Source organism: Saimiri boliviensis, chromosome 7, assembly GCF_048565385.1.
Source record: "Saimiri boliviensis isolate mSaiBol1 chromosome 7, mSaiBol1.pri, whole genome shotgun sequence".
Lineage (NCBI taxonomy): Eukaryota > Metazoa > Chordata > Mammalia > Primates > Cebidae > Saimiri > Saimiri boliviensis.
The window spans coordinates 2,136,152-2,160,482 of record NC_133455.1 but is presented as its reverse complement, the minus strand read 5'-3'; the positions used below and the strand labels follow the sequence as shown (position 1 = coordinate 2,160,482).

The 24,331-nt window shown below is 48.1% G+C and overlaps 1 protein-coding gene across 4 annotated transcripts in view; it reads left to right on the top strand.

Moving 5' to 3' along the window:
* ADGRD1 (adhesion G protein-coupled receptor D1) overlaps positions 1-24,331 on the top strand; it is a 168,832-nt gene that overhangs the window by 21,202 nt on the left and 123,299 nt on the right. For all 4 annotated transcript variants that reach the window (XM_003937092.4, XM_010347620.3, XM_010347621.3 and 1 more), the window contains 5 exons: positions 7,880-8,059; positions 11,999-12,253; positions 16,521-16,585; positions 17,726-17,881; positions 23,954-24,013. In XM_003937092.4, the coding sequence (XP_003937141.1) occupies positions 7,880-8,059; positions 11,999-12,253; positions 16,521-16,585; positions 17,726-17,881; positions 23,954-24,013 (716 nt within the window). The remainder of the gene's footprint in view (positions 1-7,879; positions 8,060-11,998; positions 12,254-16,520; positions 16,586-17,725; positions 17,882-23,953; positions 24,014-24,331) is intronic.

The window sequence follows — 24,331 nt, the reverse complement described above, 5'->3', positions numbered from 1 at the left end:
CTTGGTGAGAGGATGCTCTCTGGAGGCCTGATGCAGACACGGAGGAGAGGTGGGGCCTTTCTCACTGTGCAGGCTGGGTCTTGAGTTCAGCCTCACCAGGTGACGGGGCGTGGGGGGAGGCGGGGTGTGAGCCTGTGCAAGGGTGACTGCGTGCCTTTCCTGCTTCCTCTGCCATAACCTGGGCTCAGGCGGACTCTCCTGGGGCCCCAGGGAGCTTGTATTTCTGTGTGCAGGGAGAAAAAGAGGCGAATAGGGAAGAGCTGCCAGCATTTTCCAAATTAAAGTCCATGTAGCAGGAGTTAGATGAGGTCTTCTCAGGGGGTCCTTGGAACAACTGAAACAAAAATACAATGGGTGCATCAGAAATGTGTTTTTATATATATTATTTAAGAAATTTCAGTAAGCAGTGAGCTTTAAAAATGGGTTGATTTAAAGGAAAACATTCCCTAAGAATCATAATTCAGGTAGTATTCAGATCTGATGAAAGTTGTGAATGATGAAAGCACGGGAAGCATTGGACGCGCCTTTTCAGATGTGTTGTGTGAGCCTCCACACTCACTCCTGTGGGCGCGAACGTCGCCTGTTACAACAAAAGCAACAGTGAAACAGAGAAACGCTCCCCAGCCTCTGCCTGGCAGGCCCACGGCTTTTTTATTTCTTACTTCCAAATACACATGTGGTCTTTGTTCATATTTTTAGCTGATTTTTAAATAAATAATGTTTTAGGAGCCAGGGTTGAAGCTGAGAAACGAGGCTGTCCCCCTAGGCTGCCCATAGAAGGCAGAGGTCCCTGCTGCAGCCCCTGCTCCAGGCCTTCCCTCCACCCCTGCTTCTTCCAGCCTCTCTCTGCTGCTTGTCTGCCTGCCTCCATTCTAGGAGCTACCGTCTGTCCTGTCTTTTGGCAAACGGTGCCTTCTGGGGACATTTTCTTGAGGTCACTTGCTGCTAATGGGGGAAGCTTTGGAGGACATTGTAGAGAGAAAGACTGTTTGGATCCCTGAACATTCTTGAACGTTAAGCTTAGAAAACACAGTCTGTTCCTCCAATACCCAGGATTGTCTCTTTCAACTCCCCTGACCAGTGAGCACACAGGTGGGGAAACTGAAAATAGGAAGGGTCCCTTGCTGGAATGTTCTAGCACCTTCTTTCACCTACCTGGAGACCTTGAAGGCTCAGCTCAAGTGTAACCTTTAGAGGGATGAGCTCTAGTCCAGGTGAAGTCCTCTGTCTCACGCCCTCATTGCTCCCTCTACATTTCTTCCTAGAACTTGCACCGCTGATGATGGCCTGTCACTTCCTTCTCCCTTACTTGGTCTTCAGCTCAGTGAGGATGAGCACTGAGTCTGTCTTGCCACTGCTGAGTTCTCAGGGCCTGGCACAGCATAGATGCTGCACGTGGAATGCGTCTCCATCCAGGGAGTACTGAACAAGGGCCACTCACGGCTCCTAGAGAAGTCATTTCTTCAACGCTGACCCTGTAGTCAATACTGACCATACACTCAAGCGTGTTGCTAGGAGGTAGATCTCATGTGAAGTTTCTGATCACAGTAAAATAAAGTTAAATGAAAGAAAACTGACTGCATAAAATCCAAAAAAGGTCATTTCCAGCACCAAGGTGCAAATCAGTAGGTAATTCTTTCTTGCTTACTCTCATTTCTTCCTCTGATTTATTGCTGTGTCAGTTAAGATAATGTTATTTGGTATAACAAGTAAAAGCGTGGACAGTGGCAGAAGAGGAAGCCCATTACATTGTTGGGCTTCTCTGACTTTTAGTGTCTTATTTCTGATATTGGGCTAAATTCTGTCTCAAGTAACTTCCACCCATTGCTTCAAGTTCCAGCATTACTGGTAGCTCCTGGGAAAGGCAGCCTCTTTGATTAGCCCCTCAGCTTCACCTTCCTCCCTCTGTGAATGTTTCCTTCACATTTTTCTCACACACATTAGGAACCTCCTTTGCTTATAAACCCTAGGAGGCTCCTCGAGTCCCAAAGCAGCAGCTGGAGCATCTCCGAATGGCCCTTCCCCTCTTCTCAGCTTCTAGTTGACTTTTTCCCCCTTTGCATTCGTTTCCTAAATTTAAAAAGCTGTCAACGATGTGCTAAGATATTTGCAGGTGGAGTTTCAGGATAGGCATTTCCAGAGGGGCCCGGGGGACAAATGGGGATCTAGCTACCGTCTTCCTCAGGGGGTCGGGGCCGGGGGGCTCGGAGGCCTGGGGAGCAGGTGATCCTCAGAGAGGCATTCATTCAGCACACTCCTTGAACAGATGGGGAAACTGAGGCCCAGAGAGGATGCAGGATGAGGCTGAGCTGCATGACGCTGTGGTACAGCGCGTCTCCAAGCACAGTTCATAGGGCCTGGGCAGCAGCAATCGCAGGCTGCAGACGGTGGCAGTTCCCAGCCTGGACGTGCCGGTTCCAAGCCTCCGTGGACAAGGCCCGGAATCTGTGAATGGCTGTTAGCCATTCTCCCCAGGTGATTCTTGCATCTCATGTGATGCCACATCCCGGAACTGGCTGCGGCTGACTATACGTGCTTGGGTTGGTGGGCGCTGTGTTGATCTTCTCTTTTTATAGTGAGACTCTCTAGATCGTCTCCGGCCAGGTGGGCAGATCCAAATACCCTAGCCCACCAGTTTCCAGAAATGGAGCCTCTCACGGTGCTCTTAGTGTTTTTCTTTCAAAATTAATATTCCACTCTGGCAGGCACGATGGCTCATACCTGTAATCCCAGCACTTTAGGAGGCTGAGGCAGGAGGATTGCTTGAACCCAGGAGTTTCAGAACAGCCTGGGCAACATGGGGAGACTCCATCTCTGCAAAATAAAATAAAATAAATGGCCGGGCATAGTGGCGTGTGCTTGAAATCACAGGCTGAGGCAGGAGAATCATTTGAACCTGGGAGGCAGAGGTTGCAGGGAGCTGAGATCACACCACACAAAGTGAGACTGTGTCTTAAGAAAAAAAAAAATTACCAGGGCATGCTGGTGTGCACCTGTGGTCCCAGCTACTCAGGAGGCTGAGGCAGGAGGAACACTTGAGCCCAGAAGGTCAAGCCTGCAGTGAGCCATGATTGTACCACTGCCCTCCAGCCTGGACTACAGGGCAAGACCTTGTCTCAAAAAATTCAAACTTTATATGTGGGAAAGTTTTATTTGAAAACCTATACTTCTGACTTCTCTTAACATATCAGAACTCCTCCCCTGCACCCAACTGGCAGCAGTCTGTCAGGGGTAAGGAATGACACTCCCTTCCCCCTCCTTAGGCAGGGCCAGCCTTTTCCAGATGTCCTCAGCCTGCAGGACTCTGCTGTCCCTCGCTGCGGCTGAAGGCAGTGGCCATTCCCCCAGGATGGCCTGCGTGTGGCTTTCTAGAGGAGCAGGGAACGGGGAAAGGGAAAAATTTCTTATTCCCATGGGGAAAGTGAGTGGTCCACAGCCCTAGGTATTTCAGAACCGATTAAAGTGGGTCTTTGGGGTGGGGGAGGAGTGAGAATTTTAAAGACTCAATATGCAAACAGGTGTCTTCTCCAGGTCACACCTGGCACAGGGCCAGCAAGGGACACGGCCAGGCAGCTGGAAAAGGGCTCTGAGTCTCGCATGGAAGCCTGTTGGAAGCTCAGTGTCACAGCTCTTTGGGAAACGCGGCGGGCCACAGGCTGGTCCGGGTGCTCAGTGGCCATCAGCTACTGTCCCTGCCTAGCTCGGCTCTGTTCTCAAGGCTGCTTTCCTGGTGTGGGAGCAGCATCTGCTCAGAAGCTCCCAAGTTCTGGTTTTGCCAGCGGAGCCTTCCCCTGCCTGGGCCAGTCCTGGTGACTCTGATCGGCCCAGCCCGAGTCAGCCTTCGGGTGTGTGGGCTGCGGTGACTGGCGTAGGGGCACAGATGCTGGGTGGGCCCACATGCCTGCAGAAGGTCATGCCCTCCTGGGCCGTTGCTGCTTTGGCGTGTGTTGAGTGCTCTTGCACCGTGCTGGGTCGGTCGGCTTGGGAAGAGCAGCACAGCAGTCACAGCACAGCAATCACAAATGCAGACTCCAGATCCAGGCGGCCTGGGTTCAAGTCCTGACTTGTCACAGGCCAGCTGTGTGGCCTTGGTCAAGTTACCTAACCTCTCTGTGCTTCAGTTTTCTCCCCTGTGAAATGGGGACAATAGTGACCCCGAATACATAGGTTGTTGGGAAGAGTTAGCCTCAGCCCATATAAGTTCTTATTACCTGCTAGAAATCATCCTTTTTTTTAATGCGGTGGTCTTCATATATGAAGGGAATTAACTTCTCATTTGTTAAATCTATGACAAATATTTTTTTCCTAGATGGTTGTCTGTCTTTGAGTTTGTTATGGTAAATTTTTTTTTTTTGCCTGCAGAATATTATATTTATGCACTTAAATTTGTTAGTCTTTTCTTATGACTTCTAGATTTTATTTTTCCTTTTTTTTGTCTTGTGGAGAAAGATCTTTCCTCATTTTATTTTTTGGATGTTTTAGGATTCAATGCTCATAACAAGAAAAAATCATCAAATTAGTTTGTCAATATTATGGTTACTTCTTTTTCCTTCAGCGTTTTCCTTGTTTGCATTGATGACCTAACTCCGTGAGGCAAAGTTCCTTAAAAGGCTCATACTGAAGGCACATTGTGAATTTTTTGACTCCTTGAAGACACGAATTGATAGTTAGGTATAAGCTGTTGCTCAGGTGGAAGCCATCGTTTGGTCGGTTAACGAAAATGAAAAGCTTGGTCACAGGCACTGAGGACGGCCTTCTGTCTACCCTTACCTAACACCACATGGAATTTTTTTATTTTTATTTTTCTTCCTGAACAGAAAGGCATTTGGCCAGGACAGGCTCATTTTGAATTGAGTGAAAGGAATTTTAAAATGCAGCAAAGTTTTTGGAAAAAATTAACTTTCATGAATCCTACTGGGAATTTGTTTCATAACAAAATTTCACAATGCACTGTGCTCACTTCCTTGTGAAATGGGTTGCCTCTGAGTGTGGAGAGAAGCGGCAGAAGCTTAGGGTTTGTCCTGGCCTCTGTGCCCTGAGAGCGCAGGTAGATATTGCAGGGAGCCTACTCATAAGGTGAGTGTGGGGGGGCGCTGGCCAGGTCCCGGGACACCACCGTCAGCTGCCCTAGGCCTCTGGGCTACTCCCGCAGGCACGTTCTTCCACCGCGACCCTCATCACTGGGCACTTGTGAGGGCTTTTGCTTTTCCCAGTAGCCCTAAGGACAGACCCCACAGGACTTGGAGCTGTACCCTGGAGCCTCTCAGGGCTCCACAAAGGTCCAGGCCCTTCCAGTTTTTTTTGAGGTTCTTCTTCTTTTAAAAAAATAAAATTGAGAAATTCCATACCAGGGTTATAGAATTTATGGTGTGTTTTTCATTCCTACGAGGGCTTTGAACCCATGAACATATAATTGTCATGATATATTGTCACACAGCATTTGAAGGACTTCTAACAGATACGTTAATTCATAAGGCATCACAGAAAGGACGGTTGGCATTGAGACACCAGCTTATACACGAATGACAAATGTCTTCTTTGAATTCAATGACTCACTAAGACTGTGTCCATAACCTCATTTCAAGGTAAGGGCTGAAGTCTATAAATTTGGCACCATTTATAGAAATAAGACCCAGGAAAGATATCCCTCTGCCTCTCTCCACTGCCCACTGTCCTGTAATCGGCCTGTTTGGACCAGTGCCGGGCATGTGTGCTCTCTCAGCACCATTGAACCCTCTTACCAAGGTGCCCGGGCTGGGCTTGGCCTTGGTGAGACAGCTGGGTATATTTCCAGCCATCACAGGCAGAGAGTCCAGTCCAGGAAGGCAACTAGCACCCCCACCACACACACACTACACACACACACACACACACACACACACACACACACACACACACTCTTTACACACAAAGGCCAGGTGGGCTGATGCTACTGAGGCAGAGAAGCAGAATACAGACAACTACGCAGAGATTCAAATTGCAACGCCAGAGAGGCCCAAGCTCCACGGAGCCTCCAGCCAGGCCCTGCCCCTTCAGCAGGGAGCCTGGCCCCCAGACCAGTGGACGTGAGTGCAGGACGGGTGCAGGGAACTGGGCTTCTGCAGTTCCTCTTTCTTTTTCTTGAGATGGAGTCTTGCTCTGTCACTCAGGCTGGAGTACAGTGGTGTGATCTTGGCTCACTGCACCCTCCACCTCCTGGGTTCAAACGATTCTTCTGCCTCAACCTGCCCAGTAGCTGGGACAGACGCATGCCACCACAGCCGGCTAATTTTTGTATTTTTGGTAGAGATGGGGTTTCATTATGTTGGCCCGGCTGGTCTTGACCTCAGGTGATCCGCCTGCCTTGGCCTCCCAAAGTGCTGGGTTTACTGGAGTGAGGCACGGCGTCTGGCCTGCAGCTCCTTTTATAGTAAAAAGATGGAGAAATCCCACATCAGGATCATAAAAATGACAGTTTTTCCACGTTTACATTGGTCGTAGTAGGACTTTGAACCCACAAAGGTATAATATCTAAGTGTCGTAATACACTGTAATATACTGCCACAACAGATGTGAGGGATGTTCTGTTTGCTTCTGGTGGCCGAGGCAGCATGAACTAATGAGCCAGCTCGTTCATGCTAATGTGCACTGCTCAGGCCATTTAGTCCACGTGGAGCCCCTCCTCCCCCGCAGCCTGGGGCCCGGGGTCAGGACTTACCGCAAGTGTGCATACTGGAGTCCTGACAAAGGCTTCAGCTGCTGGCCTCTCTGGATTCAACTGTCGGAAATGAACATTGAAGATATCAAAAACCTTTAAAGCGTGCTTCTCTTTGGCAAGAAATCCCCTCTTGGGAATGTATCCTAAAGGCATATAATCTGACGTATGCAAAAAAATTTGCTTCAGGTTCTGTTTGCAGATTTCTTCAAAAAGTGGAAAAAAACCTTAAGATCCAGCAACAGGGCATTGTTGCTTTAGACAAAGACTGTGGTGCCTGTTTAGAATGCAACGCTGCACAGACATAAAAATGACAGAGTGAAAGTGTATTTCTAGACATTGGCGGAAGTTCATGGCGGAGTAAATTTTATAGAAGTGTTGTTTATAAACCAGTATGCATGAGATGCTTCATGTCTTTGTAAAACCTATTTATAGAAGAGGCTTAAGAAGGAGCTACCCTAACCACATTCTGGAGGAACAGGAGAGAGACCTGGAGGGTTTAGGTCTTCACAGTTGCATGCTCCCGGGTGGGACTGCCTGGGGCTGCAGCGATCTTCATCAGTCACTGGTGACCTTGAGTGAACTAGTCTCAGTTCCTTCATCTGTATAATAGGGATGAAGCAAGGTTTTTGTACTTTTTAAATTCATTTAAAACTCCTAGAAAAGTGCCTGGCGCTGTGTGAGACCTTACTAAAAATGAGTAAATATTACTGTCTGGCTTTTCAGAACTGAACATACACTGTCTTAAGAAGGGGGACAGAATGCTTTCCAAATGAAAAATAAAAAGCAGGCCGGGCGCGGTGGCTCACGCCTGTAATCCCAGTACTTTGGGAGGCTGAGGTGGGAGGATCGCGAGGGCAGGAGATCGAGACCATCCTCGCCAAAATAGTGAAACTCCTTCTCTACTAAAAATACAAAAAAATAAATAAAATTAGCTGGGCGTGGTGGCGCATGCCTGTAGTACTTGGGAGGCTGAGGCAGGAGAATTGCTTGAACCCGGGAGGCAGAGGTTGCAGTGAGCCGAGATCGTGCCATTGCACTCCAGCCTGGCGCCTGACGACAGAGAGACTCTGTCTCAAAAAAATAAATAAATAAAAATAAAAAGCAAAGAGAACCATGTGCTTCTGAGAAGTCAGATCCCCTGCCCTCTGTGAGTAACTGATCTTTTGACTTTCCTCTCCTCAGGGGTCACATTTTCCTTTTTCTGGAAGACACAAGGAGAACAGTCTAGAGCAGTCCCTTCTGCGTATGGGGGACAGGTCATCTCGAACGGGTTCAAGGTCTGCTCCAGCGATGGCAGAGGCTCCGTGGAGCTGTACACGCGGGACAATTCCAAGACATGGGAGGCCTCCTTCAGCCCCCCAGGTGAGTGACAGCATTGGCTCCAGCGCAGCCCAAGGAGCCCAGGGATGCCGCTGCCTCCTGGCGCAGGTGGGTGTTGAGACACAGATGTGAGGCAGGAGGCTGAACCGTCTGAAGTGGAAGCTGGAGAAGGGGAACAGGTGGCTGGGGACGCAGAAGGACTCGGTGGCATGGGGTGAGGGGCAGATAGGACTGGAGCCCAACAAGGGAAGGGCAGAGGTGGAGGGCAGCACAAAAGCCTAGGATGGTTTCCTTCAGTAGGAAACATCTTTGACGTATTTAAGGGGAATCCATTTTTGGCTCTGGAGGCTGCATGGCCCAGTTATTAAAAAGCGTGAACCCTGGAGCCAGGCAGGCTGGATCAAATCCTGCCTCTGAATGCTGGTAGTTGTGTGAACCTGGGCACCTTCCCTAACTGCTCCATACCTCAGTTTCCTGATTCATAATATGACAGTATAGCAGAATCATGTCACAGGGTGACTGTGACAACTAAGCAGGTTGCTGTGCATAAAGACTGGAATGATGGCACGATGAGTCCGGAAGGTGTTTGCCTTCTGGGGGTGCTCGGTGTGCTCGGACCAGCTTAGTGGGGCAGTTCAGCAAACATCTACTTAGAATTTGCCTTCTGTGATCCCTAAGGTCAGAAATAATCTCTGCCTCCCTACTCTGACACAGAACCATCTGAACCTTGTCCGTGACCCTCCTATTCCACTTGCTATCAGAGTTCTGATTGTAAGCGTCTTATCTCTGTGCTCCTTGGGCTGATGGAAGATGATTTCAGGCACTGATTAGTTTCTTTGACCTTGAACATGCTTTAAGGTGAAGTATGCTCAACCCTGGCTGCTTTTCCACCCAGGGAAAGGGCAAGAATGCGAAACACTTCTGGCTGGCAATATGTTTTCCTTTGTGCATTGAAGGTGTTTGTTATTCTTGCTTTTGAACTCAGGGGCAATAATACTTTGGACTGACCCATGATCCAAGCATTCTCCAGAGACTCAAAATTATCAGAAAGTTGCACAATATTGAGCAAGAAGCCCTGATGTCATTCTGGGTGATCTATGATGCATGGCTGGCTGGAGGTGATATGTGTCCTTTAAAAGGGCTGTCCTGTTCTTTTCAGCAGCACCTTCAGGAGGATGGCTTACCACAAACGCTGGCAGAACAAAGGGGACCCTTTGTGGAGGAATCGACAGTCAAAATCTGATGAATATTCTTGTTGAGGGCGTGGTTCTTGTGCCAGAGAGAAGAGTAACACAAAAGCTGGTTGATGGAGGTTCCTGAATGAGCAGGGAGATTGGTCTTGCCCAGCAAGGCACTGCCATGTTGGTTAACATCATAATGCCCTAGCTTCGAACAGAGGTTGATGCCAATGGCCTGTGGGCTGAGTTGGGTCTTTATATGGGTTTTAAGGTCCTATATTATGATTGCCTAGGCTGTGTTTGTAAAAAAAAAAAAAAAATTGGAATGATTTATGATGAGTAGTTATGATTTTATTTTAAAATTAAGGCTTTCCAATTTCTCCTGGCAGTAAAAAGACTGGCAAGGCAGGGTCTGCATCTCCTGTGTTACTGATAGGTGAGGGTGAGTAGGGGCTGCCTCCTGGCGATGGAGCAGCCGCCCTTCACACTCTGGTTCACTGCAGTCAGCACAGAAGCCGTGTCCTCAGGGAAAGCCAGTTACTGTGTTTACCCCCTCCTTGGCCTCTGCAGGCTGGGTGTGTGGGCTCCACGGAATGCCTGTATTGCTGTTACTGTTCTTAATAGACTTTATTTTTTAGAACAGTTTTAAATTCACAGAAAATTAAGTGCAAAGTTCAGAGAATTCCCATTACCCTCCACCTCCACACAGGCACCACTGCCCCCACTACGGACATTCCCCCACCAGCGTGGTCCGTTTGTGACATTTGATGAACCTGCAGTGACACATCACTGTCACCCCAAGTCCATTGTTCACATTAGCATTCACTCTTACTGCTGTGTGTTCTTTGGGTTGGCGAGGTAGATCTTTTTTGCCCATTTAAAAAACTGGATTGCCTCCCCTCCCCTCCACTCCCCTGCTCTGCCCTTCCCTGCCCTGTCCTCCCCTCCCCTCCCCTCCCCTGCCCTGCCTTGCCCTCCCGTCCCCTGCTCTGCCCTCCCCTGTCCTGTCCTCCCCACTCCTCCCCTCCCTTCTGACAGGATCTGTCATCCAGGCTTGAGTACAGTGGTGGAATCATAGCTTACTGCAGCCTTTATCTCCTGGGTTTAGGTGATCCTCCCACCTCAGTTGCTCAAGTAGGTGGGATAATTTTTTAAAGTTTTTGTACAGGTGAGATCTTGCTTGGTTGCCCAGGCTGGTCTCAAACTCCTGGCTTCAAGCAATCCTCCCATCTCAGCCTCCCAAAATGCGGTTGTTTTCTTATTGTTGAATTTTAAGAGTTTTTTGGGTCTATTTTGGATAATAGTCCTTTATCATGTCTTTTGCAAATATTTTCTACCTATCTGTGGCTTGTCTTCTCATTGTCTTGACAGCGTCTTTCACAGAGCAGAATTTTTTAGTTGTAATGAAGACCACCTTGTCAATTACTGCTTTCATGGATTGTGCCTTTGGTGTTGGATCTAATAAACCATCACTAAACCCAGGGTCATCTAGGTGTTTTTCCTATGTTATCTTCTGCTGGTTTTATAGTTTGTCATTTTATATTAGACCTATAGTCCATTTTGAATTAATTTTTATGACAGGTTTAAGGTTTTTTTTTTTGAATGTGGATATTCAGTTGTTGCAGCACCATTTGTTTAAAAGACTCTTTTTGTTTCATTGTACTGCCTTTTCCCTTTTGTCAAAGATTGGTTGACTGTATTTTTGTTGGTCTGTCTCTGGACTGTCTATTCCGTCCCACATATCTGTTTGTTTGTTTTTTTTCCCCAATGCCACATTATCTTGACTACTGTCACTTTTTATAGTAAGTCTTGAAATTGGGTAGTGGTGTTCCTCCAGTGCTTCTCCTTCAGTATTGTACTGGCTGTTCTGACTCTCTTCTCTCTCCATAGTTTATCAATATCCGCAAAATAACTTGATGAGATTTTGATTGGGATTGTGTTGAAGATATAGATCAATTTGGGAAGAACTGACATCGTCACAACATTGAGTCTTTCTATCCATGAATATGGAATATGTCTCCATTTATTTAGTTCTTATTTAATTTCTTTCATCAGAGTTTTATAGTTTTCTTCATATGTTGCTTATACATGTATTATTAGATTTATATGTGTTTATTTTTCCTTTTTTGGCACTAATGACAATGGTAAGGTTTTTTAAAATTGTAAATTCTACTTGTTTGTTGCTGGCAGATACAGAGCAGTTGACTCGTATATTAACCTTGTAGCCTGCAGTCTTGCTATGCTCACTTACTAGTTTCAGTTTTGTTGTTGATTCTTTTGGATCTTCTACATGGACAGTCATGTCATCTGTGAATAGAGTTTTATTGCATCCTTCCCAGTATGTTTGTTCTTATTTTCTTTTTTGCCTTATTGCATTAGTTAGGACTTTCAGTACAACGTGGAAATGGAGTGGTAAGAGGGGACATCCTTGCCTTGTTCCTGACCGTTTTATTCTTGACTCAGCCTCTGGTCTGATTGGTTGGCACTTGTGTTCTGCTATTTTTCAAATATTTTAATCACATTTGCTTGTGAGTATTTACATTGTAACTACTATGCTAATAACAAGGAGTCTCCTCGAACTGCTTTTGGAATTTAGGGCATGGGGATAAAAGGATAATGTCTTTCCTCTGCTCCAAAGGACTGGGGAAAGTCGGGTCTGTGTTAGGCCCTGTATTAGAACTCACCAAAGTTAATAGTGACTGATCATCTTAAGAAAGAAGGGTGTGGCTACAAGCAGGAAAAACCTGTGCATGGGGAGCTCATAACCACAGCACTCAGAATGGCGATCTTCACTCTTTTCCAGGCCCCTATTGGACTCATGTCCTGTTTACGTGGAAATCCCAGGAGGGCCTTAAAGTCTACGTCAACGGGACCCTGAGCACCTCTGACCCGAGTGGAAAAGTGTCTCATGCCTACGGGGAGTCCAACGTCAACCTCGTGTTAGGGTCTGAGCAGGACCAGGCCAAGTGTTACGAGAACGGCGCTTTCGATGAGTTCATCATCTGGGAGCGGGCCCTGACTCCAGATGAGATCGCCATGTACTTTACTGCTGCCATTGGTCAGTGAGTGTGAAGGGCGGGGGCAGATCCACTGTCTGTTCCTAGGGATCACCCTGGTATCTGCCTCCTTTCCCAGCATTTCCCATCTCCCACTCTCCCGGCACAGCTATCAGCACTGCAGGCGTGAGATGTGTCCTAATGAACCTTATAAACACAGATGTGTGTAGAACACCTGTTCTCTGAGATAGAGGAGTTAACAATTTACTAGAGTGACTCTGAGATGAATGTTGTTCTGTTGATCATCGTGGGGTATCAAGGTATATGTGAAAGAGGATTATCGAAGGTTTTGGATAGCAGACATTCCAGGTCCATTAGTGTTTTTGATCAACAAATGTTAACTGCGTGCCTTCCAGGGGCTATACTCTGATGGGCCCTTGGAAAGCCCCAGAGATAACCTCTTCCTACTCAGCACAAGGCAGTTGTTCAGGGCAGGGGCCTGTGGGTAGGTAGACTGGGGTTCAAATCTTCATTGTGCCATAATGAACCATGAGACTTTGGGAAGTCATTTTTAAAAATTGAGGTCAAATTCATATAATGTAACATAAGCATTTAAAAATGAACAATTCAGTAGCACTTGGTACCATGACCTCTACCTGGTTCAGAAACATTTCATCCTCCCAAAAGGAAACCCCAGACCTAATAACCAGTCACTCCCCATCCTTCCTCTCCCAGATTCTGGCAACCACTAATCTACTTTCTGTTTTCACCTATTTTGGAGATTCCACATAAATGGAAATGGGTACTGTATAACCTTTTTGTCTTAATCTCTCAAATCAGTTTTGTTTGCTCTGTAAAATGGATAAAAATAATATTGTACCCTCTCTGGGGGTGGTGTTGGGATGATAAAATGAGAAAGAGCATGTAAAGCCATTAGCACAGTGCCTGGCATATGGCAAGAATCCAGTGGTTCTTAGATGCTTTTAAAGTTAATACTCACTTTCCCCCTACAATTCTATTTTCATTTTGTCCCCAAGTGAATGCACCAAAATTACAGCATGTAGGCACTCACACACATGTGGCTGCTGCTTCATTGGCACCCAGCGCAGTGGGTGTCAGGACCAGAAGGGAAAGGCCTGAGTTCCTGCCTGCCCTCGTTCTGCTTCTGACATTGAGTCCCTTGGTTGTCAGGATTCTGTTGATTGCATGAGAGAAAACCCAACTCAAAATAACTTCAGCCAAGGAAGGCATGTATTTCTTTTTCCTCTCTTGCAGTGGAAGCTCCAGGGGACACTTTGCTTCAGAAATGGTTTGGTCCAGGTGCTCACTTGATGTCAGTGGGAATCTCTGCATTTGACCCTGCCCTCTTTGTGTTAGCCGCTCCTGGTGCCGAGGTGGCTGCCATGCTTCTAGGGTTCCATGCTCAGCCCTCAGCAGCCTGTGTAGAAAAGAGGGAGCTCCTTTCTCTTATCATCTCCCACGCTGGGGCTGGGCAGGACTCCTCACATTGATCCATGCACCTTCCATGAGTCATTTTCTGTCTGGGTGTACAGAATATGCTGACTGGCTTAGGCCTGGGTCATAGTCTCCCACCCCCACCCTCCTTGAAATGGCAGTGAGGTCAGCTTCATCCAGAACATGTGGAGGGGAGGAGACTCCCAGAGGATGATCAGGGATGCTGGTCTCAGAAGGAACAGATGCTGTGCAGGCAAAACAGCCTGTGTCCCCTGCAGCCTCTGCCGTTGACATCTTCCAGCTTCCACCAAGGAAAATGGAATGCATTCCCTTTCCCAGCACTGACAGAAGGGCAAACTATAGTATCCTTCAGAAAAAAAAAAGGGATCAATCTACTGCATTAGTTATCACTTGTATTTATGTTATGAAAAGCCTGAAACAAATCCTGCCCTCCTCACAGTTTACTTGTTTTAGTAACACAGGAAAGAGGTGCCCTTATTTCTGGTTCTGTTCTTGTCAGAGCAACCCTCATTGCTAAAACACCCCTGGCCCTCTGTGTTTGGGCGGTGCTATGTGATTCTTTGGGGGATTCAGAAGAGTTTTCTATTAACACATTTTCCTGGGAGCGCGCACCCTGTGCCCTTCCTGAACTAGAACGGGATCTACCAGAATCCCATCTCACCTGGTGACCTGGTCCTGAAGACAAGGCATATGATGTAAACCATGTATACGAGAACGATCCCTGAAGTCCCCGGAAGGCCTGTGTGGGGCCCGATGTACCACTGCTCAGTGAATCCGTTAAAAAAATCTGGAGAGAACAGATGCTGGAGAGGATGTGGAGAAATAGGAACACTTTTACACTATTGGTGGGAGTGCAAATTAGTTCAGCCATTGTGGAAGACAGTGTGGCGATTCCTTAAGGATCTCGAAATAGAAATTCCATTTGACCCAGCAATCCCATGACTGGATATATACCCAAAGGATTATAAATCATTCTATAATAAAGACACATGCACATGTATGTTCGTTGTGGCACAGTTTACAATAGCAAGGACCTGGAACCAACCTAAATGCCCCTTGATGATAGACTGGACAAGGAAAATGTGGCACATACACACCATGGTATACTGTGCAGCCACAAAAAACAATGAGTTCAGGTCCTTTGTAGGGACATGGATGAATCTGGAAACCATCATTCTCAGCAAACTGACACAAGAACAGAAAATCAAACACCACATGTTCTCACTCATAGGCAGGTGTTGAACAGTGAGAACACATGGACACAGGGAGGGGAGCATCACACACCAGGGTCTATTGCGGGGGATTAGGGGAAGGACAGTGGGAGGAAGGGAGGGATAACGTGGGGAGAAATGCCAGATAGGTGATGGGGAGGTGGAGGCAGCAGAGCATCTTGCCATGTATGTATGTATGCAACAGTCCTGCATGATCTGCACATGTACCCCAGAACCTAAAGTACAATGAAAAAAGTCGGTAGAACTCATTCTTTACATGAAGATCTGTCTGCATTGGAAGCTATGCTGGTGCTGTAGGTGCCCAGAGGGAGCCTTTTTCTGAGTGACCTGGTCAGAGGTGACACCCTCCTCTAATCTCACAAGCTAGAGCCGGCACCGTTTACTGACCGATCCGTCCAGGTGTGGTGGCCTTTGCTGATACAAAGGCACAGTGCTGACCATCTGTCACCCTGGCCAGGTGTCCCCCCCCAGCACTGGAATGGACAGCAGCTCTTTCTGTAGAGGAGGAAGGAGAAAGCTGTGTTCAGAGCCGTGCAGTCTAAAAGTGTGTATCTTTGGACACCGGAAACACTCAGCATGTGGGAACTGGGACTGATGGGGGACCTGGCAGATTCCCATTTTCATTCCAGTCTCTGTGATTATCACTTGCAAGGATGGGCAGGATATCTGGACTGATTTTCACTATCACTCACTCTGCTTTCTGGACACACACGAGTTAAATTTGAGTTTGACATGACTCCTCTGTAACTCATTGGCACCTGAGGAGTGAATATCACTCTGACTTGGAGAACAGAGTGGTTCTGGGATCCGGTTCTCTCTGCAGCATCACACCTTCTGCATTCACCAGCGGCTCAGATCCACCCAAACTCAAGGGCTCAGTCACTTCTGCAGCCAGCAAGGGGTGATGACGTCATTTCCTCAGCTCCTCTAAAGCAACTTCAAGAGATTTTCCAAAAATGAAGTAGAATATCAGGTTAAGTCTGTGTTCTCAAATGGCAGGATTAGAAATAGTTGGGGGTGAAGAGGCAGAGAAAAGCCACTCGCGGCTTAATCTTTAGTCTTAAATGTTTCCATTATCTGTAATTATTCGTAATTAACCCCATGGGGTCTGAGTGCAGAGAATAACTGGAATCTTTGGGCTAGAAAGGGGCTCGGGAAGAGTTTTCTCTATCACTTTACTGGGGTCTATTGTCACTTTGGCGATCTCAGAGGAGGACACCCCCAGGGCTCCTGTCTGTGCTGGCCCAGCGAGTTGCAGTACTCCTTATTTTATCTCCAGCCAGTCTGGATGCAGTTGAAATCTATTTCAGTTTATTTATTTGAAATTGGTAATCCTTGTATAAAATCATCTTCTAATATGCTGACTTGCGTGAGGGGTGTTCAAAAGCAATTCAGAACACAAATGGAGAACAGTGTGACCTGGAGAAATCCATACAGTCTATCATTCAGCTGACTTCCTAGCCCATAATTTATCTCCAGCAGCATTCCTCTTCAAAACATTCTCAGACTCTTCCATGTGTCTGAAGCCAGGACATTTTGTAATAAGGACAGGTCTTCCTTGGGGTGCAAAAAGTGACCATGTTTTAGTCCTTAATCCAACCTTTTTTTTTTTTTTTTCTAGGAAAGCATGCTTTGTTGTCTTCAGCGTTGCCAGGCCTCCTCATGACACCCACAGCAAACCCCATGGTGAGCAGGTGCATCCTCCTTGGCCCCCCCCCCCCTTGCTGACATCTTTCTGCTTGGGCTATTTGCTGGGAGAGGTAAAATTCCATTAGGTGTCTGGGCTCTGTTATAAGCAGTGCATTGTCGGGGAAGAAATAACAAACGGAGGGAAGCCAACAGCAGCACTAGTTCTTCGTGCTAAGAGTGACTGAAGGGAAAACGCTCAGTCCCTGTCACCGGGAAACTCAGGTGCCGAAAATGGAGAAATGCTGGGCTCGTTCATGGGGCGGTGGGCGCCGTGAGTGGTGAACGAGGAATCCATCCTGCTTGGCTTCTCCCTGTGCCCTTTTTGTTTGATGTTAGAGGAAAAATTGTCATCTGGAATTAGTGTTGGTAATTAAAGAACTGTCCGTTCTTGAGAAAGTTAATATAATAGTGAGTGCACAGACTCAGACCCATCTACTGGAGTTCAAATCCAAGTTCTGCCACTTACTTTTGTGGAAGCCTCTCTGTGCTTAGTTTCATCCATGACACGGGGACTTATTTCATAAAGTTGTTGTGAGGATGAAATGTTAATATAAGCAAAATACTCACAAAAGTGTCAGGTACCTAGTAGGAGCTATATTACTATCATGGTATAAAAGCATTTGACCAGCTGGGTGTGGTGGCTACACCTGTAGTCCCAGCTGCTCAGGAGGCTGAGGCAGGAGGACTGCTTCAGTCCAGCCTGGGCAGCATAGTGAAACCTCATCTCTATAAATAAAAAAAGAGCAGCCGGGCACAGTTGCTCTCTCCTGTAATCCCAGCACTTTGGGAGGCTGAGGCAGGAGGATCACTTGAGGTCTGAAGTTCAAGATTAGCCTGGCCAACATGGTGAAACCCTGTCTCTACTAAAAACACAAAAATTAGCCAGGCATGATGGTACACGCCTGTATTCTTAGCTACTTGGGAGGCTTAGGAAGCAGAATTGCTTGAACTTGGGAGGCAGAAGCTGCAGTGAGCTGAGACTGCACCACTGCCCTCTAGCCTGGGCAACAGAGCGAGGCTCAGTCTGAAAAAAATAATAATAAAAGCATTTTTCATCCAGAGTAGGACACATTACATTTCTGCATAATATTTTGGTTTTAGTTCTTAGTAGAAACTCATGTTGCCAATTTCTTTCAGACGTCCACAGATGCCTACCATCCTATCATAACCAACCTGACAGAAGAGAGAAAAAACTTCCAAAGTCCCGGAGTTGTACTGAGCTACCTCCAAAATTTATCCCTCAGCTTACCTAGTAAGTCCCTCTCGGAGGAGACGGCCTTGAATCTCACCAAGGTAAGGCTATTTGATGTCTGTGTCTGGCAGACCAGGGGTAGCACAGTCACTGAGACCATAGACATGTTTTGTTTGACCTACATAGAGTTTAAAAAAGCAGGAACTTTCACTTAAAAGTTTGGGTTTCAGGCTTCCCATGAAGGAACAGCTGATGTGGCCCTTCTGGCCAGCTCTGTAGAGCTCAGCGGAACCTCCTTCGGGGCACTTGAGCCTTTGCTGTCATTTCTCAATGTCCAACCTGCCTGGTCTCCCCTGTGCAGCCACCTGGCCCCTGTGGGCATATGGGCTGGCAACTCCTAGTCTAAATAAACTCTGCTGCCTCCTGGCAACAGGTAAAAGGTGGAGGGGCCTCACTCGCACATCCGGTCATGGGGTGTGGACCACAGCCTGTGCACAGTGGGAATCCCCAAAGCTATCTAAACACTTAGAGACTGCAACATTGATGGCATTAAAATCAAGATGCTTCCTCTTTTTGTTCCTCCCAAGTAGTTTCCAGATGAAGGCAGAGGTGGGTTGTGGGCTCTCATGGCCTTGCTGTCTTCTGTTTCAGGGCCAGGGCTCATTTTTGCTGATGCAAAGACAGAATGGGTTTTGAGACTGACTCAGCTTGAAAGCACAGCATATGGGTTAGGAGCAGGTATATGGAGCCCCATGGCCCCATTGACCTTTGATCTGCAGTTACTGTGTGCCCTTGGTCAAGTGAGGTAACATCTCTGCCTCACTTGGCTCCTCTGAGATGCGGAGGAAATAACAGCACCCAGCTCAGCGGGGATGAATGGGTCCCTCCGTGCACAGATGGGTTCCTATGTGCTGGGTAAGTGGTGAGCACTTTTTAGCTTCTGGGCTGGGGCACTTTCAGGCTGCTTGGTGCCAGGGAGCTGCCCAGACGGTGGTGAGCACTTTGTAAGGGTTTGTACTTCTACTGATTTCCTTGCTGAAGACGTACCCAAAGAAGCAATGCAGAGCCTTGTGTTCAGGGCCCTGAGACATCTTGGAATGGAGGGAGGTTCCAACAGCTTTTCTGTCAGATAAGAGAAGTTAGACTTCTCAGATTTCATTCATTCTTTCATAGAAAATGCTAAGTTCTGGGGATTCAGGAGGACCAAGTGCCACTCTCTGCTTTCAAGAGGCTCAGGGTTGAGGGGGTGATGACAGGTCACAGAGTCTGAGGGGCTTGAAAGGGAAGCACACGGAGCTGCGGGACTCAGAGCTGGCTTTGCCCCCAGCTCCACCACTCCTGGCTCGGTGTCTGTGGGCAGGGTGTTCAAGCTCGGCACCCCCACTGGCCCACTGTGACACCGTGACAGGGACAGTGAGGTTGCCCGCATCTCTCAGGGGCTTCTGGCTGTGAGAAGCAGGGCCCTCTGCTCGGCGGACTTAGACTTCAGGCCATGTGCTCGCTTCGGCAGCAGGAGGCCCAGAGGTGGGAACCCTAGGGTTCACGAGCTCAGTCTTCACTCACAGCAGGGACGGGCCAGCACCGCTGCACTCCTCTCGGCACTTGTCCCTTTTCCCCCTGGCTGCAGGCCCCCAGCACCCACACCGTGCTCTAGCACGTCCACAAGGGAAAGAGACCGGGTCTGGAGACTCCCTCCTCGTCAGGGGGAAATCTTTCCCACGGTTCCCTTTGCGGAGTTCCCTTCACACCTCATTGGCCAGAGCTGGGCCACATGACCATCCCTGACCCAATCGCTGAGCAAGGGGCGTGGGATTGGCCCCTGGCTCAGCCAGTCATGAAGGAGCTCTGGGGTGGGGCCAAGGCTGTCCAGGGTGGGATCTCTGAAGGGAAGGGCCCGCTGGGTGTTGGGTGGTGGCTCAGGCCTGTGATCCCAGCGCTTTGGATGGCCGAGGCGGGCGGATTGCCTGAGCTCAGGGATTTGCGACCAGCCTGGGCAACATGGTGAAACCCCGTCTCTACTAAAATAATACAAAAAATTAGCCGGGCGTGGCGGCGTGCACCTGTAGTCTCAGCTCCTCGGGAGGCTGAGGCAGGAGAATCATTTGAACCCGGAGGCAGAGGTTGCAGTGAGCTGAGATCGCGCGACTGCACTCCAGCCTGGGAGACAGAGCCAGACTCCGTCTAAAACAAAAAAGAGCAGATGTGGACACGCGGGGAGGTCCTCATGCATGTACACACAAGACCAGGTGTGGTGTTGGGACAGGGCTTGGTATGTAGTAAGTGCTTTACAAATACTAACACTTGTTTCTGTTGTGATTGGGCTATAAGGCGTCACTGTGACAGGTGGTGCCTTGTGTGCAGTTACCACTTAATAAACACCCACACTCTGGGGACTAGTGCCCTGCCTATAGTTAGGGAATGCAGTCCGGGCTTAATATTCACTTTGGGCACTGGCGCCCTCCCGGCTAACTAGTCATGGTATACAGTTGGCACTCAATAAACACCCATTCCGGGCACAGGCGCTCTCCTCTCTGACTAGCTGTGGTACACAGTCGGCACTCAATAAACACCCACTCTGGGCCTGGGCGCCCTCCCCTCTGACTAGCCGTGGGTACCCTGAAGCATCTTCAGGAATGTGCAGCAGACACAGTCCAGGCTCCCTCTGTGTTTCTTGGTGTCTAGGGAAGCAGGGAGTCCAAGCGAGATTAAATAATTAGATGAATGTTGATTAAACACCTACTTGTGGGTGGGTTGCTTCATTAATTATAAAATGGATGGCTTAATGAGCCACAGTTGCAGTCTCATGAGTGGGTTCGCTGATGACTTTATTAAGTACACTGTGCAGCCTCGGCTCTCTGCCAGATGCTGGGCTTGGTGCTGGGGATGTGTGATGGATATGCCGGGCATTGCCCTGTCCTTGTGGGGCTTGTGACCTGGGCCGTGTCCAGTTCTCTGGAAAGCTGCCTGTGGGGTGCTAGTCCTAAAGGTCACACCTTAGAATCTTCTAGAAGGGTGTGTCCTGCCCTAGGGCAGGCCTGGAGACACTGTGGCCCACTGCTTGCCTGACTGTGATCTCTTCATCACTGGCTAGAAGGGTGTGTGTCGCACCTGATGCTGCAGTGGCAGCAGTTAGCCATGTCATTGTGGCCACGGCACCCAGCAGGTCCCTAAACTGAGCGTGATAGGGAGTGGCCAGGCTGGCAGGGCTCTGGGAAGAGTTGGTGGTGGGGCTGGCAGGAGTGAAGCGGGGGCAGAGTGAGGCAAGCAGAACTTGGGGCCAAGGCCAGACAGGCAAGTGCCCAGACAAGGCCAGGCAGGGCTGCGCTCTGTAGAGCCCAGGTGTGGGGGCTGGGGTGTTGGGTGAGGATGGTGTCTGTGCAGTGAGGTGGGTGGAGGCTGAGGCAGCTCCGTTTCCTCAAGGGCTGTCTGGTTTGGAAGACACATGGCAATGCAGGTCTATGTAGGAAACACTTCGTTTTTAAGCTCGGTCACTTTTGCTTTCTTTGGTGCTTTTCTTCCTTCTTCCCCTCAGCTAAACTTGAGAGTTAGAGGTTGCAAACTCACGTGGCTTGAGGGACTAAAGGAAATTTTTTTTTTTTTTTTTTTTTTTTTTTTGAGACGGAGTTTCGCTTGTCACCCAGGCTACAGTGCAGTGGCGCGATCTCGGCTCACCGCAACCTCCGCCTCCTGGGTTCAGGCAATTCTCCTGCCTCAGCCTCCTGAGTAGCTGGAATTACAGGCATGTGCCACCATGCCCAGCTAATTTTTTGTATTTTTAGTAGAGACGGGGTTTCACCATGTTGACCAGGATGGTCTCGATCTCTCGACCTCGTGATCCACCCGCCTCGGCCTCCCAAAGTGCTGGGATTACAGGCTTGAGCCACCGCGCCCGGCCCTGGGACTAAAGGAAATGAATGCCTTGGGCCAGACCGAGCAAGAGTGGGAAGTAGAGGTGGGGCAGCCTGAATGCACCACCTCCTCTGCAGCCAGCAGTGGCCTACTACTCAGCGCCACCTGTCCTTAACCTTCAGGGTGATTGCTTTTGATTTTACAGGAAAACCCCCATACCTGGAGTTTTAAAATGGAAAATCTCCCAATTTTAAGAAGTGGGCAGTGAACTGAAATCTTAACTGAAATTACGTGCAAACCAAATAAAAGCCACCAACGAGGCAGGTTCGGCCTCTGTGTCATCTGTGTGGGGCCCCTGGCGTAGACCTGTTTTAGGGTATCTGGCTGGGTATTCTGCAGATGAATCATGCACATTTACCTACACCCCACTGATCTCTGACCCAATGAGAAGTTTTTGGCATCCATTATACAAACTTCCTTTTTTTTTTTTTTTTTCTGAGGTGGAGTCTCACTCTGTCACCCAGGCTGGAGTGCAGTGGCGAGCTCTTGGCTCACTGCAACCTTCGCCTCCTGAGTTTAAGTGATCCTCCCGCCTCAGTCTTCCAAGTAGCTGAGCGTACAGGCATGCACAACTACACCCAGCTAATTTTTGTCTTTTCAGTAGAGATGGGGGTCTCACTATGTTTCCCAGGCTGGTCTTGAACTCTTGACCTCAAATGATCCACCCTTTCTAGCTAGCCCCCCAAGTGCTGGGATGACAGGTGTGAGCCACCATGCCAGGCCCCATTATACAGGTTTCTGTGGCATCCTGGCTTCTCACTTTTCCACTAGCAGCTGGACAGGAAAATGGCAAGGAGTCGTTTCCTGTACTGCACTGTGAGGTGGTGATGAGCTGTGTGTGGCTCGTTCAGCTAGAGATGCGCTGTGAGTGTAAGATACACAGTGGACTTCCAAAACCTTGTACAAAGAAAAGGGAAATTTCTATTTATAATTTCATATGGATTCTGTATTGAAATGATCATATTTTAGGTTTTTGAGCTAAGTAAAATATATCATTAAAATTTTCGCCTTTTTTTTCACTTCTTAATATGGTACTTGAAAATGTAAAATGATAAAGGTGGCTCATGTTATATTTCTGTGTGACAGACTGCTCTGGATGAAGAGTCAGCAAACTATGGCTCTTGGGCCAAATCTGTATTGTCTATAGCCACTTTTGCACTGCCGTGGCAGAATTGAGTGTTTGTGACACAGGGCATGACCCATGAGGCCTGACCTCATTCTTATGTGACCATTTAAGAAGTTTGCTGCTGTGCTCCAGCTTAGTGAAGACAGGATGGTGATTGTTTCCTATTTCATTAATTCTTAAGGCCTTGCACTCTAAGGTCTCAAAAAATAGTGATCTCATAAAGATGAATGAAAGAGTGAGGAGTTTTGATGATGTGTTCTCTAAATATTTAGTGTCTCAGAGTGTGAGGAAGAGGGTGCGTAATCTGGAGATGGCAGTTTGGTGGAGATGTGGGAGATTTTGATCATCCTCGAAGTTTAATTCTGGTGCTGATAGTTGGAGACAAACAGGAGCCCGTGTGAATAATGCAGATGAGTGAAATGGACAGGGTGTGAGGCTATGGGGAGTGGTGGGGTCTGGGGAGCTGAGGACACAGCCGTGAAGCCTGAGCTGCTCAGCTGTGGTCAGTTGTGGTTTTATGGGAATGTGGGCTAGGGGGTGTCCAAGCTTCTGCTTTTTTCAAAAGAAGTAGAAAGTCCACATTTTCATTTAAATCTCCTGATTAGGAAACAGTAGGAATTAATTTCATTGTTTCCTTAGAATAATAGTGAGCCCAACTAAACATAGTTTTAAGGTGAACTGACCAAGGGCCCGAATAGCCTCTGCTTTCTAAAGGGGTCATTTTCAGTTAACACAAGTGCTTCAACATCAGTTTGGTTTCTTACGCTGAGAAAAGCAGATCCAGCAGGCCATGATTTTCCCACCCGTCCATCCATTCAACAGGCTTTCACGGAAGGCCTGTGGCGTCCCCCAGGCACTGTGCTAAGGCTCCTGCCGTCACTGAGCAGTGTCTGTTCTGACTTTCCGGAGCTGGCCACTGACTTTCCAGGGCTGTCACAGGGAGCAAATAAGATAACATCTATAAAAGGGCTTTGTAAAAGACAATGTGGCACGTGCCTCAGCTGTTTTCATTTATTGCTGTGCATTAAATTGAACTGATGGTTGATAGAGACCCATAGGGAGATGCGGGGACAACTCAGGGTCTTCCAGTTTGTCACCTAAGGATAGGTGCTGAGCAGTGTCATTTTGTCCCCTTTAGGCCTTCTTAAAAGCCGTGGGAGAGGTCCTTCTACTGCCTGGTTGGACTGCTGTTTCAGAGGTAAGAGTAAAGAACATGGCCGGGCATGGTGACTCAGGCCTGTAATTCCAACACTTTGGGAGGCCAAGGTGGGTGGATCACTTGAGTCAGGAGTTCAAGACCAGCCTGGCCAACATGGTGAAACCCCGTCTCTGCCAAAAATACAAAAATTAGCTGGATGTGTTGGTGGGGAGTTGCCTGTAATCCCAGCTACTTGGGAGGCTGAGGCAGGAGAATTGCTTGAATCAGGAGACAGAGGTTGCAGTGAGCCGAGATTGTGTCAGTGCACTCCAGTCTGGGTGACACAGTGAGACTCTGTCTCAAAAAAAAAAAAAAAAT